We start from the raw sequence: 17,532 nt of genomic DNA, 5'->3' as shown, positions 1-17,532 counted from the left end.
CTAGACTGCCTGGCTCAGGCTGGGAGCCAGTCCCATTCCATACCAAGTAGAGCCGTAGATAGTTGTCAACAGGCCTGCATGTGGGAAGAGTACCTCTTTGCTTTTTATTATATTTACTGATAACTTTGATAAATTGGTCAACAGGGATTATACTTTACTTCCCTATCCCCTTCATACTCTTCCACCACTGATGCTGTTACCAGATGGTTCACAATGCTCTCAGTTATTGCTAGTGTGGTATGTCAGCCCAAGGCATCCACTAAGAAGAGACTTCTTTCAGCCTATTCCTCCTTCCTAGACATTGTTGAGAAAATGCTAAGCGCTATCTCCTTGTCAGCAATTTAGTTATTCACATCGGTTGCAATGACTTTCTGAATCAAAAGTCATCCTAATAGCCTGAAAGGCGATTTCATCCTTCTTTTAAACAATAGCCAGCCCTGTGCAATACTGTATCATTTTTCCCTCCTTCTGTGCTTTCTGTTTTACATTATCATTATCATTTTGGCACATTTTGTCATCAGAAAGTGTCGAATCATGTAGTAGATGAATTTGGGGCTGTCCCGATTTATCGACTTAATTGATTACATCGGTGACGTAAATATATTGACACGTACAACATACTGCCAAGTTGTCGATTACATCGATCACGCAATTTACGCAAACAGCGTACAGCAGACGTTGACATTCATGAACAGAAGTGGAAAAAAATTCAGGCGGAAAAGAAGGCAGCAGTGGCACCACGAAAAAAGATGGTCAAAGATGTCAAGTGTGGAGATATTTTGAGGAGACGCCAAATGACTTGGTCAGCTGCAGCCTTTGCAAAACGGAGACGGCGTACCACAGCAGCACCACAGCGATGAAGGAGCAGCTGAGGCGGCGACATCCCAGTGTGCTGCTGGAGGACGACATAAAGCAAAAAGCTGGACAGTCATTAAGTCTAACTAACTAATGACCAACTCACGCGAATTTCCAGTAACACGGTAGCATGAATGAGTTAAAGCAACACTAGGTAACTTTGACTGCACCCTGCTGCTTCCAGAAACAGATTTTATTCATATAGCACAAGTCATCCATCAAAGGCAACAAGTGTTGAACATAAGAATTAAAAAGAACATGATGTTAAATAAAAAAAAAGACGTCTTATTTTATTTCCCACCCGCAATTTGCAGTGATCCGCCTCTATTGATGATGATGATGATGAGTATTTTATTGATCCTTCACAGGAAATTACATTACATTGCTGCAGCAGCACACATTCATACATACATAAATAGATCTAAAAACATATTCTGCCCGAAGCCCCCTCTATTCCCTCTATAAGTGGGCGCCCCCGGTTGCAGCTGAGTGCCAGCTCCTCTGCAGGGGTGAGGTCCTCAGGTGGAGCACCCCTACCAGTAGCAGTTGCCTCCATTCTTTTTCTGGTGGCTACAATGGTACATATTTTCAGCTCAACTAATATTTTAACAAATACATTTCACATTTCATTATAGGCTACTTAACACTCTGGAAAATATTTTTATCTTATTTTCACCTGATGGCCGGTTCTTTTTTCACTATTCAGAATTAATATAGGCCAAGGGTTACTCAGTGCGCACACACACACACACACACACACACACACAATTAGGCTGATTGAAAGTAAATGCATTGCAGTTATATCGGTTCTCCTAAGATAGCCTATATTAGCCTATTATTTTAAACATACATCTGATATAATCTAGCCTACTGATAGGGCCTAATATCGCCACAGTCTTACAGTATCTAGTGATCTGAATGTTCAATTACCGTATTCATCTGAATATAAGACGATATTTTTTCCATTGAAAATGTCCTGAAAAAACACCCTCGTCTAATATTGAGGGTCTAAGCAAATACACATGTATTGTACTTGCATATGTAAACCAGTAGGTAGGCTCGCCTGATGCCGCGATTACCGGCGAATGGCCGCATTGCGCAGTCACTAATCAACCATGTTGTCTGTGTCATTGTCCGTTGTGCTGCTGCAGCCGCGTATGAACAAAAGTTAATTTATTATTAAAGGTATATATGGCAGTATGTGTGCGCCGCTCACCTGTCAGATCCAGCAGACCTGACTGGGTGGGCGCGGTACCGACCGGTGCAGCGGCCGGCCCGCCTGATGCTGACCGGTGCCTCGGCCGGCATCAGGCGGCAGTCGTTTCGCGGGGGTTGTGACACTCAAAAAATGTATCCACCATTTTATAGCCGCTTCTTTTCCCGTTATTGTCTATGAGAAAATGCTTTTTGTGTTGCTGCAGTGCTGCCTGCTCGTGTTCTGTGCTGCTGCTGCTCTGTGATGATGTAAGGGACTGAGCCTGAGTGTGGCAGTGTCTCAGATGGATGTGATTGACTGAAAACACGCACCAACATGTTTTTTGTTACGTTTTGTTTTAATCTCTTGTAATTGGCTCAAAATCATGCTCAAAACACATCCAAACGTTAGGGTTAGGGTTAGTTTTTTTTTTCTTTAGAAAAAAGCTCCCGAATAATGAGGAGAAACTTCGGACAGAAAAACTATTCGGGATCAAAGAATTATTTGTGTACTTCCGAATGTCGTATTCGGGTTCGGGTACATCCCTACTATGCAGTCTTTGTATGACTGCTTGCATTGAGCCGTAACCTCCGTACTGTGACTGTTCAGGAGGAATACTGTACTGTGATGCACCTTGTTGCTTGATACATTAAATATCACATGAGTGGTTGTATGCAGAAGACAATCACAGCCATAGTGCCATACATTTTATCCCTGGGGATCCCTTTAAAACTCATTACTGTGCTCTCTGTCAGAGGTTTTTTTTTTTTTTTTTTTTTTTTTTTTTTTAATGTTTATTTGACAGGGGTGATATTTACAACATTGCCACAAAACAAAAGGGTAAACGGAATGCATATAAGACATCTAACTAACTAATTTGCAGTCTTTTGGTTGAATGGTCTTTGCTTGGTGATTGAAGGCAATAGCCCTTTACACTGGGAATTCACCGGGAAAGTTACCCTTATATATTTAATCTTTTTTTTAAAAGCACAAATTTGAATGTCATAGAACAGGCTCGCAGGACATTATTACTCTCTGATAAATACTGAGCTTGGAGGGTCAACATTTAGTTTATTTGCTCCAAGAAGAAGTTCCACGGACTGTTATGCAGAAATGTTCAAAATTTCACAGGAAAACTAATCTGTCAAACCTCTGACTCTCTCTCTAGGTTGGAGCCTGTATAGTGAACCAGGAGAATAAGATTGTTGGTATCGGTTACAATGGTATGCCCAATGGTTGTAACGATGACTTAATGCCATGGTCCCGAGCAGCTGACAACCGTTTGGACACAAAGTATCCTTACGGTAAGTCTGCACGTACAAACACATCACATTCTTCTTGCTCTTTCACATAGCCCAGAAAAGGACAATAGGCATCAGTTCTTTATAAAATGTGTTTTGTTGCCAGACCCGTGCTAGCAGGGAGAGGTCCTAGAAACTAGTGTCACCTACTGACATATGTTTTTTTACAACTAACCTAGTGGAGCCTCCTTGTGGTAATGATGTATGGGCTACTAAGTTACACTAGATTTTTATGATTTGTAAAACCATCAAAGTGCCATAATCTACAAAAACCAGGTTGTGAATGTTTAAGGACCTACAAACTACACAGAGAAAAACATGAACTTCATAATTGTCATGGTGCTTGCATGGCTAGTAAAAGTATCTGCAAAGGAAGACAAGATGGTGGGTGCATGCTCCGTGCCACATGGCAATTTAAAGGCTTACATGTAGATTATATGTAGATGAACAAAACTATTTTTACCAAAAAATCAGCACACTTCATTGTTAGAACTTGAATTAGAACATCAGAATTGTGGCATAAAAAGGGCACTAAATTGCACAATTTATAAATTGCTTCATGGAACTCAAATCATTTGACCTGTAAACCAGAATATGCAAAACTTTACCTTTTTTTTTTTTTTTTTTTTTTTGCTGTAATGTAACCATACATCAATCCAGTCCTACCTCTTGATGGCACACTGTACACTTTACTAAGGACCACTTGAATTTAAATCAGCACAACTGAATGTAGCCAGTGGTCCTTGCCATTTGATTTTTTTCATTATGTTGTGTATATCTCTACTGCCACTAAACCGGTACATTTTCTCATTTTCAATTGAGTTGATTGAAAATGAAGCCCGTCAGACCCAAACTATTTCAGACATTGATCATAGGTTTAAGAAGTGTGGCATACATAATTCCAAGGTTTCTTTTCCCCCCAAGAATTTATATATGGAAATGTCAAGAAAATCATTGTTTCCGTTACATTTTGGAGCAGTGGGACACCTCTGCCAAGTTGCATCGCATTAGAGGTGTTCCATGATGGGTTGAAGGACCGCCTACTCACCTGATGTCTTCTGTCTTCAGCTGTGATCCAGCTCAACACCCCTGAAACCAACCAGATCGTCACTTTTCCAATAGAAAAAAATCTCTGGCCTGACTCTGCCCAGTGCAGCTCAATTGCCAGCTGATGGGCCAGATGCAAAAATGCAAACTGAAGTGCAGGTCGGCTATAAAGCAGCTGTTTAATGAGCAAAATCAGTTTACCTGACACATGAGAGAGATGAGAGTGATGTGCATTATGTGGTGGGGGTGTCAGAATCGTCTTCCGACAGTGAACAGAAGACAGAGTCTTAAGAGGGAGAGGGGCAGCAGCTGAGTGGACCTCCAAGGATGGAACAATTTCCTGTTCTGCTGACACAGGGGAGACATTCTGCTACATCCCTTAACCCCACAGAGTCATGCTCGGGCCAACTGCGTACGCCCTGGCCATTTTAAGGTACATCAAGAGCTGCTTCAGTCTCCTCTTCACTGCAGAATCCTCCACCTGCTAATTGTCAACACCAATCTCCATGGGAGCAGGCAGTCCCGTGAGTGGAAAGGTGTGGATGCTTTAGGGGATGGAGGTTTTCCTGGGACTTCTCATCCTGGCCGGGGTGTACAGGTCCCGCAATGAGGCAACCAGGAGCTTGTGGGATGAGTGGTCCGGTTGGGGCATGTTTCAGGCCACCATAACCCACAAATGATTTGTCCTGATTAGCGCTGACCGGCGCTGATGAGACCCACAGGAGGGACAAGCTGGTGGCGTTCTGCGATCTGTGGGAGAAATCGGCCAGCCGCCTCCCCAAGACATCTGTGTCGACAAACAGCTTGTGGGGTTCAAACAATACATCCCAAGCACACCAGTAAAATACGGACTGAAAATGTGGGTACATGGGGAAAACCGAAGGGGGACCCCCCCCCCCAATAGAAACCAGGGAATGAGGGTGGTCCTAAATGATGGAGGGGTTCCAGGGCCACACCATCACTACAGATAACTTCTTCACATCGTTAGCCTAATGTTTTTGCTTTTATTTGTCTTATGCAGCTGGTTGGCACATCCAGCTGCAGACGACAGACCCGTTGATGGCCCCTTGTGCTGTTCTACAACATGTTTCCCTCTACAACACTTTCATGCTGTGGATGGTCACCCTGAGTGGAGCCATGGAAAATCCCAAAAACTGAGGTTGTTTATTGAAGATGTGCGTTTGGTTGGTTGCGCAGGTGCGTGACTGTTGTGTGATTAGAGTGGAGCCCCGCCCTCCTTCTCACAAGACAGCTGAGCGCATTCCGACCTGATAGACCCTACACTGAAATTATATGAATTAGATTAATAACCAACCTGAACGTATTTAGTTTTGATAAAAACGCGGTCTAGACATATTCTATAGAAATGTGATGTTAAATTATTTCTGTTATATTATTTATTTTTTAATTTGAAAATTAATTAAATTAAGTTAATTTAGCGTGACTTTCTGGTGAGGCAGGAGGCTCCGTTGGCGAGGCGCTGTGCCCCACCACTGATGTTTCTACCAATCCATAACATTTAGTGTATGGAAAATAATTCAGTTTTGTGTTTTTCTTAATCTAAAATGTTAATGGCATCACATCAGAAACTGATATTTAGATAGATAGATAGATAGATAGATAGATTTTTATTGTCATTGCACAATCATGTACGTATAATAATGCAACGAAATTAGGGCTCAGTCCTTTCGGTGCAGGGGAGAATAGAAAGCATCGTGCATCTTGCTAGTTGAATAGCCAAGTCCAGTAATAGATGGCTGCAGCCATGTCTCTTATATCAGAAAAAATTCAACAGTCACGGAAACACTTTTTGGATGTGCAGTTCGTCATCCCGTGTTCGCCATGGACCTGGCGCTGGAAAAAGCTGGGAGGTGGCGGCCCAAAGGGCTGTCCTTTCAGCCGTGCTAACGCACCGGCCCTGCAGCCTCGACGTCCTCCGGAATGTCCTGGCAGCGACGAAAGTCCGGTGAAATTGGCATCCCGCAGCGCAATCCCAAGCTCAAAAGGTCCTGATAACTGTTGTTTCCTTTGCTTGTTTACGTTTCCTCCTGGACTTGTCACTGGGAAGAACTATCCACAGAGACCCCGGTGTTCTAACGGTGTCCTCCGGAATGTCCTGGTAGCGATGAAAGTCTGGCGAAATTGGTACCTCGCAGCACAATCCCAAGCTCAAAAGGTGCTGACGACTGTACGTGTACATTGCCCAACATAAGGTGGTGTTTTAAGCTAAAAACACAACCGTTCACACATACAAAAACATATAATACAGCACCGAGAGTGGAGAGCTGTAGCCGCTGCGTCTATGCGCGCTGCCATGGCAACCACCAAAATATATTTAAAATATTTAAATATATATTAAAATATATTTAAAAATATTTAAAGGGTGCAAATTATAAAAAAATATATTTTGTAGTTATGGTCACAACAGAAATATTTCAAGAATTTAAACTCATTTAAAGAAGAAAAAATCAATATGTAAAAACTTCACAGCAATTTTAAGTAAAGGTATAATTTTTACTCAAGGGTCTGAAAGTGTATGTGGGGGTGGGGGGGGGGGGGGGGGGGGGGTCCATAGCATTTAGTTTCTAGAACAAAGTTTTTTTTTGTTTGTTTGTTTCTTTTAATACAGGAACATTGAATTAACAAACTGGCAAAGGGTTAAAATCCTGAAAAATAATGAATATTTTGTAGTATTGGAGAGCTCTGAAGTCACTGAAAGCAATTAACCAATTGAAGTTGAGATTTATAATTAATATGTAAAAGTACACCCTATCAGTGCCCTCAGTACAAAAAATGTACCAAGGTATAGTGTTTTAAAGGGATCCCAGAGGGATAACCACTGTAGATGACATTAACATAGTAAAAAGATAACATTAAGAATTTTGGACGTGGACGGTTAATACTGACTTTGAGGCAGTTTAAAATATTTTTGGGATGGTTTCTGGGTGGAGAAAAAAGTTAGCCTGGAGCCCTGAGTGCGGTGCATTTTGTCCTTGTTTACATCCAACTCTAGGAGAGGAGCATGATGTCCAATGATGTAGCGGTTAAAAATCACTCAGATTCTATAGAATTTAACATGAAATCAGAAGAACATAAAGCTGCAGTTTTGTCCCATGTCGATTTTGTTTATCCTTCATACTCTGGCCCATATGGTTGTGAAATGGGTCATAAATTGCATCCTAAGTGGTCTAACAAAGCTCTTAAAGACTTAAAATTTAACTTGGTGGACCCTGCAGAAACCCTGCCCTGTGGCAGGGCCTTAGAGCTCTTCTTTTTTTTTTTTTTTTTTTTTTTTTTTTTTTTCAAAAACTGCTTTCAGCCAGGCTGCACACTTTGCCACGGAGGCTGATACACAGTGCCCTCTCTAAGTAGTGGGTCAAAGAGGCATAATGTATAAACACATCAGTGAGTATGTTGTGAAGTTTGTTCTGAAGTCAAATGTTTTTTTATTTCACAGTTTTAAATTACCTATTGATATTCACTCTGACAGCATACCACCCAGGTGCAACAAAACCTTTTCACTCCATGCTGAAAAAAATCCTAGAGGAAAAACTGATTCACATACATGTTTAAAGATATTCCTATGTGCAGCTAAGGCCAGATTTCCCTTGTTGCCCGTACTTAGCTGCTTCAAGTTCAGCTCAAAGGCAGGACAAAATATAGACCTGTAGGGGGAGATAGATCATAAATAATGATGTAGTTTACTGTTTACATTCTCTCTCTCTCTCTCTCTCTCTCTCTCTCTCTCTCTCTCTCTCTCTCTCTCTCTCTCTCTCTCTCTCTCTCTCATATAATAGCTTAATTAGGTTGGACTGCTATTACCAGATGTCATCTTTTTTGCTAATGCACCTGTGGGTGTGTTTGCTTGCATGCATGTATGTTCTTAACACGTGCTCCCTTTATCATGACTGGAAATTTTCAGTACTGTTCCTTGTGTTTGTATGTGTGCTATGATTTCCATGTTTAAGAGATGCTGTTTCTAGTTTAATTATATATATCATATTTGTGTCTGTATAGATTTATGTATGAGTGTTGTGTTCTCCTTACTTGGGTAGCCATGACTAAAGGCGTTGTTAAAGGATTATTTTGTGTAGCTTTCATCACTTAGTGACCAGCTGTTGCTGCTTTAGAGTTCAAAATCTCATTACTTTGCCAACGATCACAATACATCAGCCATTATAAGCCAAAATGTTCCAGTTACAACTCAAACATCTGGGACTCACTCAAGGTGAGAATGTGAATTTGTGTTTTGGCTGTCGATGTTTATGCTGGTGTGTTTGCCACTGTGTGTGTTAGTGTGAGGGTGTGCTTCTGTGGGCAATTTCGATGAATGAAGTATTCCACAAGTACTCTTGTTCTCTAGTTTTTTTCCACCTCTCTTTGAAAGAGTCAGCTGGCATTAATGAGGCTTGATCTTTTGTCGTAATGACTGGCATAAATTTAAGGGCGTATTCCACGAAACCCAGCTGATCTAGGCACACCAGCTGTTCATCTTCTAGGTCTTGGAAGAAAGCTTTCTTGTCTTTTTTTTTTTTTTCGCATCCACCAAATTTTATTTTCTTTATTTTAATCTTTTTCTTTCTCTTTCGTTTTTTTTTTTTTTTTTTTTTTTAATATATATAAAGCTTTCTTGTCTTTCTCGTCTTTTAATGTAGATTTCCCTGGCATGCCTGGGTTAAGTGCGAGTATGTGAGGTTTACCATCATTTGTGTGACAGCTGTTCCACAGTAGTGTGAATGCTTTCTTTTACAACATATAAACAGTAGTAGTTTAGGTCTGCAACTAACAAATATTTTTATTGTCAAATAATCTGCGTATAATTTTTTTTTTTTTTTTGAAAAGGAAATTTTGCACATCTATTCCATGACATAGGTGCAAAGAGGACCTTGTATATCAAAAATCTTATGCAGATACTGCCAAACTTGCAATATACAATACATTTAATTGCATTTACTTATTTATCTTGCCTGATGAAAGTCCAATATTAAAATGTTGCAAAATAATGTGTTATTACAAGTTTAACATCTATAGAACATTAAAACTATTAATAAATCAGTGTTTCCTCTGTATTGAGTTAGCAGTGGTGCACCACCATAGCAAGGAATCCAAACCTGCAAGAGAAAATGTATTAAAATAAATCTTGTACTTTAGCCTTATAATTATGTATAGTAGTAATAAGTGTTAAGGTTTTTTTGGCATTTCGGCTTTATTTGACAGTCACAATAGAGAGAAACAGGAAAGACAGGGAAGAGAGGGCATGACAAGCAGCAAATGACCTGAGGTCGGATTCAAACCCAGGATGCTGCGATCAGGACTCAGCCCTAACACATGGTGTTAGGGCAAGTCTGAACAGGTTCTACTTGCCCCCGTCTATTTTTACTTGCCCCGGGCATTTGGGCAACCGTTAATGTCGGACCCTGGAGTGATAAATGTTAGCAAGTTGCAGTTCTGTGCAGTTCTGAAAAGAGAAGATAAGGTTAGATAAAATAATAAGACACTTAAGTGTCTTATTATGATATCAACAATTTAGCAGCATGATGTCATGTTGATGCATTTGCACACCCTACAACGCAGTCTGCAGCACTCTCACCACAACAACAAATGGAGCAGCGTCAGCCTCTGACCAGGAATTCAGTGTTCTCCACACCACCCAGGAATATTGACAGCCCCATTAGTATAAGGCTTATAAGAGACAAAGTATGTACCTCGTGAGCCTTTGCCTTTGTGTGGGGAAAAAATGAGTGGCAGTTCAAGTTCAACATGCACCACAGCAAGCTATAGGCTAGTTTACATTTACTTGCCTGTGGCAAGTAAAATGAGTTGTACAGTGCACATAAAAGATACTGCAAAAGATACTATTTGTGTCTATTGAGCTACTGTGATCCCGTTCCCAGAATAAGGCATTCACAGTTACATTTAACAGCCAATCTCCACAAATACTGGCTATTTTGATCATTAGTCAAACAGGCCACTAAAATCAATATTTGCTGGCTTTAGAAAATTTTACTGTCAAGCCCTGCAAAGGCAAAGAGTGAAAAATGAAGTGGTTACTTAGAGTTAAATGACTGCGGGTGAGCAAGTGGGCCAGATATTCCCGTTCCCCTCTGCGCTTTTGTGTATGGTCAGTTTAGCAGAGTTTGGGCCAATTAAAGAGTATCCATTTGGTCATACTTACACTTATGTATGTTCCTTTATGTTCCTTTATGTTCCTTTAAGTAAATGAGCAGCGTTGGTACGCTGTAGGAACCAGGAGAAAAACATGGCCTAAATTGGGTCCCTTGAGGTTTTTTATGCACAGCAGAGGTGCATTTGCCATGTAACATTGTAATGGTTATGTTAAGAATTTCCTGGGGAATTTGGGTTTGCTGTGGTTGTTTTTCAAACAGACCTTGCTGTGGTTTAGTGACTTGTGGATATTAACATGCACTCCTCACTTTCTGTCTCAGCTAAAGGCCATTTAAAGGTTTAAGGTTATTATCAGTATTTTTTTTTAAAGTAACACTATGAAAGGTCCATTTGATGATAATGCACAGTAATTGTGATTGTCATTATTGCTTATATAGGTTACTTGTGTATGAGTGTGTAAAATTTTTACTTTATGTAAACTTGGTCAAAACTAACTGGTTTTATGTTTGTCTTTTAGCACTGTATTTGATGCATTGCAGTGCCCTGCAGTGCCTCAAAACAATCAGGAGCCAGGAGATCTTATTTCATTGGCAGATATCTTATGACCATGACATGACACCTGCCATTAGAGCTGTCGTGATCATGAAATTATAGCTGACTAGTAATTTTTGTGCAAATAATTGCAGCTAACAATTTGTCTGTTTGGGAAGGAGCTATACTGCCTATAACAAGTGTGAGGTATCTATACCTATTAGGCTTGGGCCAATATTCAATATTACCGAATATCGCAATATTTGCTGTCATATGCAGTATTTTTCACAATATCGATCATCACACAGTTGTTACAGCATCATCGGACTTTTATTTTGAAAGAGAAATGTATGCGGAACTGCTGTGACGCGGCAAGATTTGGATATGCATGCAGCGTTTCAATACACAGACATTGAGGATTTAGTCACAAAGCAGGTTTAGTGAAAACTCTGAGTCTGTTAACCCTGAAATGAGGGAAACTCTGAGTTTTTCTGTTTCACAAAGGCAGGTAACTCAAAGCAGAGAAGGAGGGGTAACTCTAGCCTGTTTCACAAAGGCAGGTAACTCAAAGCAGAGAAAGAGGGGTAACTCTAGCCTGTTTCACAAAGGCAGGTAACTCAAAGCAGAGAAAGAGGGGTAACTCTAGCCTGTTTCACAGAGGGAGGTAACTTAAGCTCTCGGTCAGTTACCGCAGTAACAGACTCCATGAAACTAACCTGGTCGGGACCAGGTTTTTCTCATGAAACCTCGAGTTTCTCTCTGTGTCCGCCCTCTTTCAGCCACACACCGTATTTAACTTCCTCATTCATTCAGTCAGCAGGCCAGTTTTGGCGTGGCATATTAGTTCTAACGTCTGTTATTTATAAATAAATAAAAAAAAGTCAGTAGGCCTTTATTAGAAGTCCATGAGTAGTGGGCTGTATGCTGTCACCTTCATCTTTACACAGGATCATAAGCTGTCATCTGTGAGGCGTGCGCGATGTTTGCTTTTAAGAGCGACACATTTTTTAACACGTGTTATTTAGATGTTACAAGATCACCATAATCTTCAAATTTAGAATTACATTTTAAAAACGAACGAACTAAAATAAAATACATTTTAATTAAATACTCATTAATTATTTTCAAAAGCCATAGGGAGCCGCGGCTTGCCGACCCCGGGCTAAGGCTACACATTAATCACCAGCAATCCCCCAGCAATCAGTTTTCCCTTACCAAAATTTAGCCTAACTGAGCCCGCTATAGCCTCTGACAGACAATATGTCGGCTAAGTGACCAAATCAGATCAAATTGGAATTATTTATGATTCAATTTATGATTTATGATTTTTCTTTCTCAATACTTTTTTGTTTTATTATGTTGCCTATTGTTTTCAGAAACATCCAACACGTGCACACACAGTCCCATGTTTCGTATTCAGCAATGGCAAAGAGACAGGTCACATACAAAATGCCTCAGCATAAAGAAGAGATGTTGGATAGAAACATTTATACACACACACACACACTCACAGGTGGTGCAGATTGTGATGATTTTGTTGAATGGGATGTATTGTGCTGAGTGGGACCATTTCCTGCCTCTGCTCCCACAGTGTGTCACGCAGAGCTGAATGCCATTATGAACAAGAACAGCGCTGATGTGAAGGGCTGCACTATGTACGTGGCTCTATTCCCCTGCAACGAATGTGCCAAGCTCATCATCCAGGCAGGTGGGTGTGGAGAGTAAACACACGCACACGCACACGCACACACACACACACACACACACACACACACACACACACACACGTCAAATGTGTGTAGGGTTCAGCTGAAAGGTAGAGATATTTTGTGTGAAAGTTAAGTGTATTTAAAGCAAAATTGAACTTGTGCTTGGTTTAATGTAAGGATATATAGCTCCCTGGCTGTAATGAGCCCACATGGTGGTGAAATATTCTCATCAGTTGATCCATGCTCTTCTGAGCTGCAATTCCACAACACTGTATCCCTTTCTCTCCATTGTCTTCCATGAAAAAACAAACCACAATACCTTTCTTTTTCTTTTCCTGTTATTTTCTGTTATTGAACGGAGGGAAAAAATATATATACATCATGGTTTAGCAGCCCTACTGTGTTGTAATGATCTTACCCAGGAAACTAGAGTCTATTAAAATTAAATTTGGCTTAAATTTGTCACCTCCTGATGAATATGGCTGTAAATGAATATAATTTGGAATACATCCATTTGACACATACAGCACATTCCATTTGAATGCACAAGGAAGGAGCATGTTTACATATTAAAATGTTAAAGTTCCCCTAAAATGACTTCGAGTTCTACTTCCTGTAAAACAGTATGTTAAATCATCGTCATTAAATCACCAATCGTACGAGTGGGTGTAAATTAAAATTTCAATCAATAAAACTTTACAAAACTTAAAACATCCTCTCTCATCTACCTCATCCTTTGAAATACAAGAGTGTTTCTCTCTCAAACTGATACAAACTACATCATGAAGCTCATTGAGAGAAGGCCAAGGGTTTGCAGCGCTGTCAACAAAGCGAAGGGTGGCTACGGGGTGGCTAAAGGGTGTGTGTGTGTGTGTGTGTGTGTGTGTGTGTGTGTGTGTGTGTGTGTGTGTGCATATGTATGTATATGGGTATATATATGTATATGCGTGTATATGCATGTATGTGTATATATGCATATATCTATGTATATATCTTAGGGTTGTCTCGATACTAAAATTTCAAACTAGATATCGATACCCAGGAAAATATTTGATACTCGATACCATTTTCGATACCGCGGGGATAAAAAAATGACAAATTTAAAATATTTGTATGCCTCATTTATACTCAAAAATAGCCTTTTCAATCAAAAAATAAAATAAAATTTTATTTTCACTCCGTGCAAATTGCAAAAATAACCCAAATAATATAATAATTTTACAACATTTTAACTTATAGTGCAAAAATAACAATGACATATGTTTTAGAACTACAAATTTACTACAAACTACTAAGCATTATTTTTATTAACATAGTATTGTTTTATATGATTGACATTTTCTGGAATTGTGTCAACGGTGGCTTTGCGCATGTGCGATTCATTTGCTGCGTGGCCGCGGAGTGGTGAGGGTCTCCTCTCTGCTCCTCTCCTGACTGCAGCCGCCTGTGACTACCTGTGAGGACTTTGGGGCGGGGGGAGGGGCTCGCGGCAGCACCCCCTGCTCGCTGAGAACAGGAACTGCAGAGGAACAATACGTGCTTTCATGTCAGTCTCCGAAATACCAGAAGAGTCTCCAATAACACCAGGAAAAGTCGCTAGATTTGTCTCTAGTCGCTTTTGACAAAAAAAGTCGCCATGGGGAGTTGGAAAGTCGCCAGATTTAGCGAGAAATTCGCCAAGTTGGCAACACTGGCCGAGTTGCTGGATCTCTGCCTACTGGGCGCTGTTTGGCCTACGGTGCTGCCTGTCGAGTGCACATGATGCGCTCGTGCACTGTAGTATCGATACTTTGGCAAATTAATATCGTATCCGGATACGGCCTTTTAGTATACTTTTCGGAGTATTGATATTTTTGATAATATATAATATATATATCTAATATATCTATATATGTATGTATGTGTGTATGTATGTGTGTATATATGTGTGTGCATATATGTATGTGTATCAGTGTTAATTTCGTTGACGAAAACTATGACAAAATATTCATCAACGAACCTTTTTCACGGACGAAAACTAAATAAAAACTAAATAAAAAGTCAGATATGATGACGAAGACTGTGACGAAATATAACTGACGCTTCAGTCAACGAATAAAAACGAGAGGAAAATGTTAGGGAGGGATGAACGGAGAAGAGATCCAATCAGAACTACCCTTTTTGTAGGACAAGTTTGGACGAAATCCAATCAGAGCGAATCTTTTGAGGGTAGGTTGATCTATGCAGAGCAACAGCCGCGGCAAGTGCAGTTAAACGCAGCAGCAGATCCACAGTCACAGGAGGAGGATAAAGACGAGTTTGCAGAACTTCACATAGTTTTGAGGACGTTTTCATGACAGTTAAGTTGTTTACCTACATTATATTTAGTTGTGTTTAGTTGCACAGTCTTAGTTACACAGCTTTGGTTGATTTCAGTTGACTTCGCTCGTTAGCAACATGCTAACATTTTGCAGTGCACCCGGTCTGAGCACATCATTGTTTTTGTGAGTCGATGTGAGAAGCTGGTTTAGGCTATCTTCAGACCAGATTTCGAGCAGAGTTTTGAGCTCTGCATCCGACCACGTCTGCCCCCGAGACATTTTAACATGTTTGTTTTCATTCTCCTACCGAAGATGCACTGTGTGTTGTTACTTCCTGTGTTTGGTCCAGTGTTTTGTCCGCTGAGCTTACACACTGCATACGAACCGCACAAGGGTTCACTTGGAACTGAACCGAGACCTACACTTTCTGGCGGACTAGGGTTCGCTTGTTTGGTCCGCACCAGAGTTCGGATGCATGTTCGCACCTGCCCAAACGAGGGCAGGTGCGAGGAAACAAACTCTGGTCCATTTAAAGCGGACCAAACAGCTCTGGTGTGAAACCGCCCTAAAACTCTTAGCATCACTCTTAACATCACTTTTTTGAACCATCCTGCGTGTTCCCCTGATCTAAATCCAATTGAGAACATTTGGGGTTGGATGGCAAGGGGAGTTTCCAGAAATGGACACCAGTTCCAGACAGTGGATGTCCTCTGTGAAGCCATCTTCACCACTTGGAGCAACATTCCCACTAGCCTCCTGGAAACACTAGCATCAAGCATGCCGAAACGAATTTTTGAGGTGATTAACAAGAAAGCTTTTTTGCCTTGGCCATTAGGAAGTCATGACAGTGTGGATACCTGACAGAAAATGACACTGAATCCACATTTTTGCGAAGATTTGGACTTTTAAAGGCTGTGGTCTTAAACTTTTGATCAGCTGATGAATAGCCTATTTCAGTTTAATGGTTCTTTGCAATAAATTGCTTACTCAATTTTTTTTTTGTCTCACTCCCATTTCTTCTTTTTGCATTTTGAAGCTCTACTTAGAACCTTAAGATCCAACAGTGCAAAATATAAATTCTTGCAATTTCTCAACTGGTCTTAAGATTTTGATCAAGAGTGTAGCAGGTAATGAGGTAATTGTGATTAAATTGATTTGTGAGCTCACTGGTGATTCCCACCTCTACTGCTGAGCAACATGTTAGTCTGCTTTAGTCATTCACCATCCTCACTTTGACTAGAGGCAACTTCACGACAGAATGCTCCTTGCTGCTGGAAACCTGCATGTGTGAGGAGGATGTTTTCATAATGAAGCAGGAACCTGGAGAGGAAACATAAACCCCACTGTGCAGACAAGTGCCTGTGTACTGTATATGTTTGACTGTGCTAGCCCACTGAGTAGTTGAGTTGACAGGTGTGTATGTAAGTTATCACCCTACAGTGCACCACAGAAGATGGGTAGTGTGTGTTTGCACATTTGTTTGAGCTTGTAAAAGCAGGGTGTGCTGAGCAAGTAGCATGTGAGATATTGACTTCCACTTCCAGAGTGTGCATGCTGTGTCTTGATATCTCAGCATGGAGGTGCACATGCGTGTGTGTACAGTCTGTCGTTAAAGGCTATCAATGGACTGTTTTGGACAGGTAAGGGTAACAGAGAGGAAGAGAACCTTGGTGTTTTTGTATTGGAGACAGCTGAGATTTTGTATAAATATTGAGTATCTTCAAATTTAATACTATCATTAACCAAACATTAATTTACATATGTGTCTGGGTCTAATTGTGTCATTAGAGTTGTGTTCTGGTGGGGTGTTGACCCAGCTTTGAATCTGGCCAAGGACCTTTGTCACATGTCATCCCCCTGCCCCTCTCCCACAGCACACACCTGACCCAATTAAGGCCCACATCTTCCTGCATGCCCTGTTCAGGTAGATCTGCTTCAACCAGTCAGCATGAAGCCCTTAAATGGATCAGGTGTGAAAGAGCAGAGCTGAAACCAAAACCTGCAGGACAGTTTGCCCTTGAGGACTGGGTTGGTGACCCCTGCTGTAGTGTTTATAATAAAAAAGAAAAATGATATAAACACTACTCTGCGTCCTCCGTTTTCATGAATACATTCTATTTAATTTAGCTAATTTAATTCAAATAAATTACAGCCTACAGCTCAGAGAGGTACTATTGATATATATTTGATTTCCCCGATTTGATTTGATTTGAGTTTTACAGTTATGAGTTCTCTCCTCCAGTCCTTTATCAACACCTGTCTCAGACGAATCCTAAGAATACAATGGCTGAATACCATCAGTAACCGGGACTGAGGCAGAGAATAGGACAGCAGCCTGTTGAGGAAGAGATCCTCCAAAGACGCTGAAGATGGGTGGGCCATACCCTTCGCAAGCCTGCATCCCACACCACAGATGTGAAGAGGTCTGGCCATACATGGGGACAGCGGGAGAAGTTGGCCCAGGATCG

At 40.8% G+C, this 17,532-nt stretch overlaps 1 protein-coding gene across 1 annotated transcript in view; it reads left to right on the top strand.

Annotated features, from left to right (window-relative positions):
- The window catches only part of dctd (dCMP deaminase), a 30,495-nt gene that overhangs the window by 5,410 nt on the left and 7,553 nt on the right, over positions 1-17,532 (top strand). Inside the window, exons 3-4 of the mRNA XM_030059299.1 lie at positions 3,219-3,354; positions 12,647-12,763. Of these exons, the coding sequence (XP_029915159.1) occupies positions 3,219-3,354; positions 12,647-12,763 (253 nt within the window). The remainder of the gene's footprint in view (positions 1-3,218; positions 3,355-12,646; positions 12,764-17,532) is intronic.

This window comes from Myripristis murdjan, chromosome 1 (genome assembly GCF_902150065.1).
Source record: "Myripristis murdjan chromosome 1, fMyrMur1.1, whole genome shotgun sequence".
NCBI lineage: Eukaryota > Metazoa > Chordata > Actinopteri > Holocentriformes > Holocentridae > Myripristis > Myripristis murdjan.
This window is presented reverse-complemented; position numbering and strand designations above follow the sequence as displayed.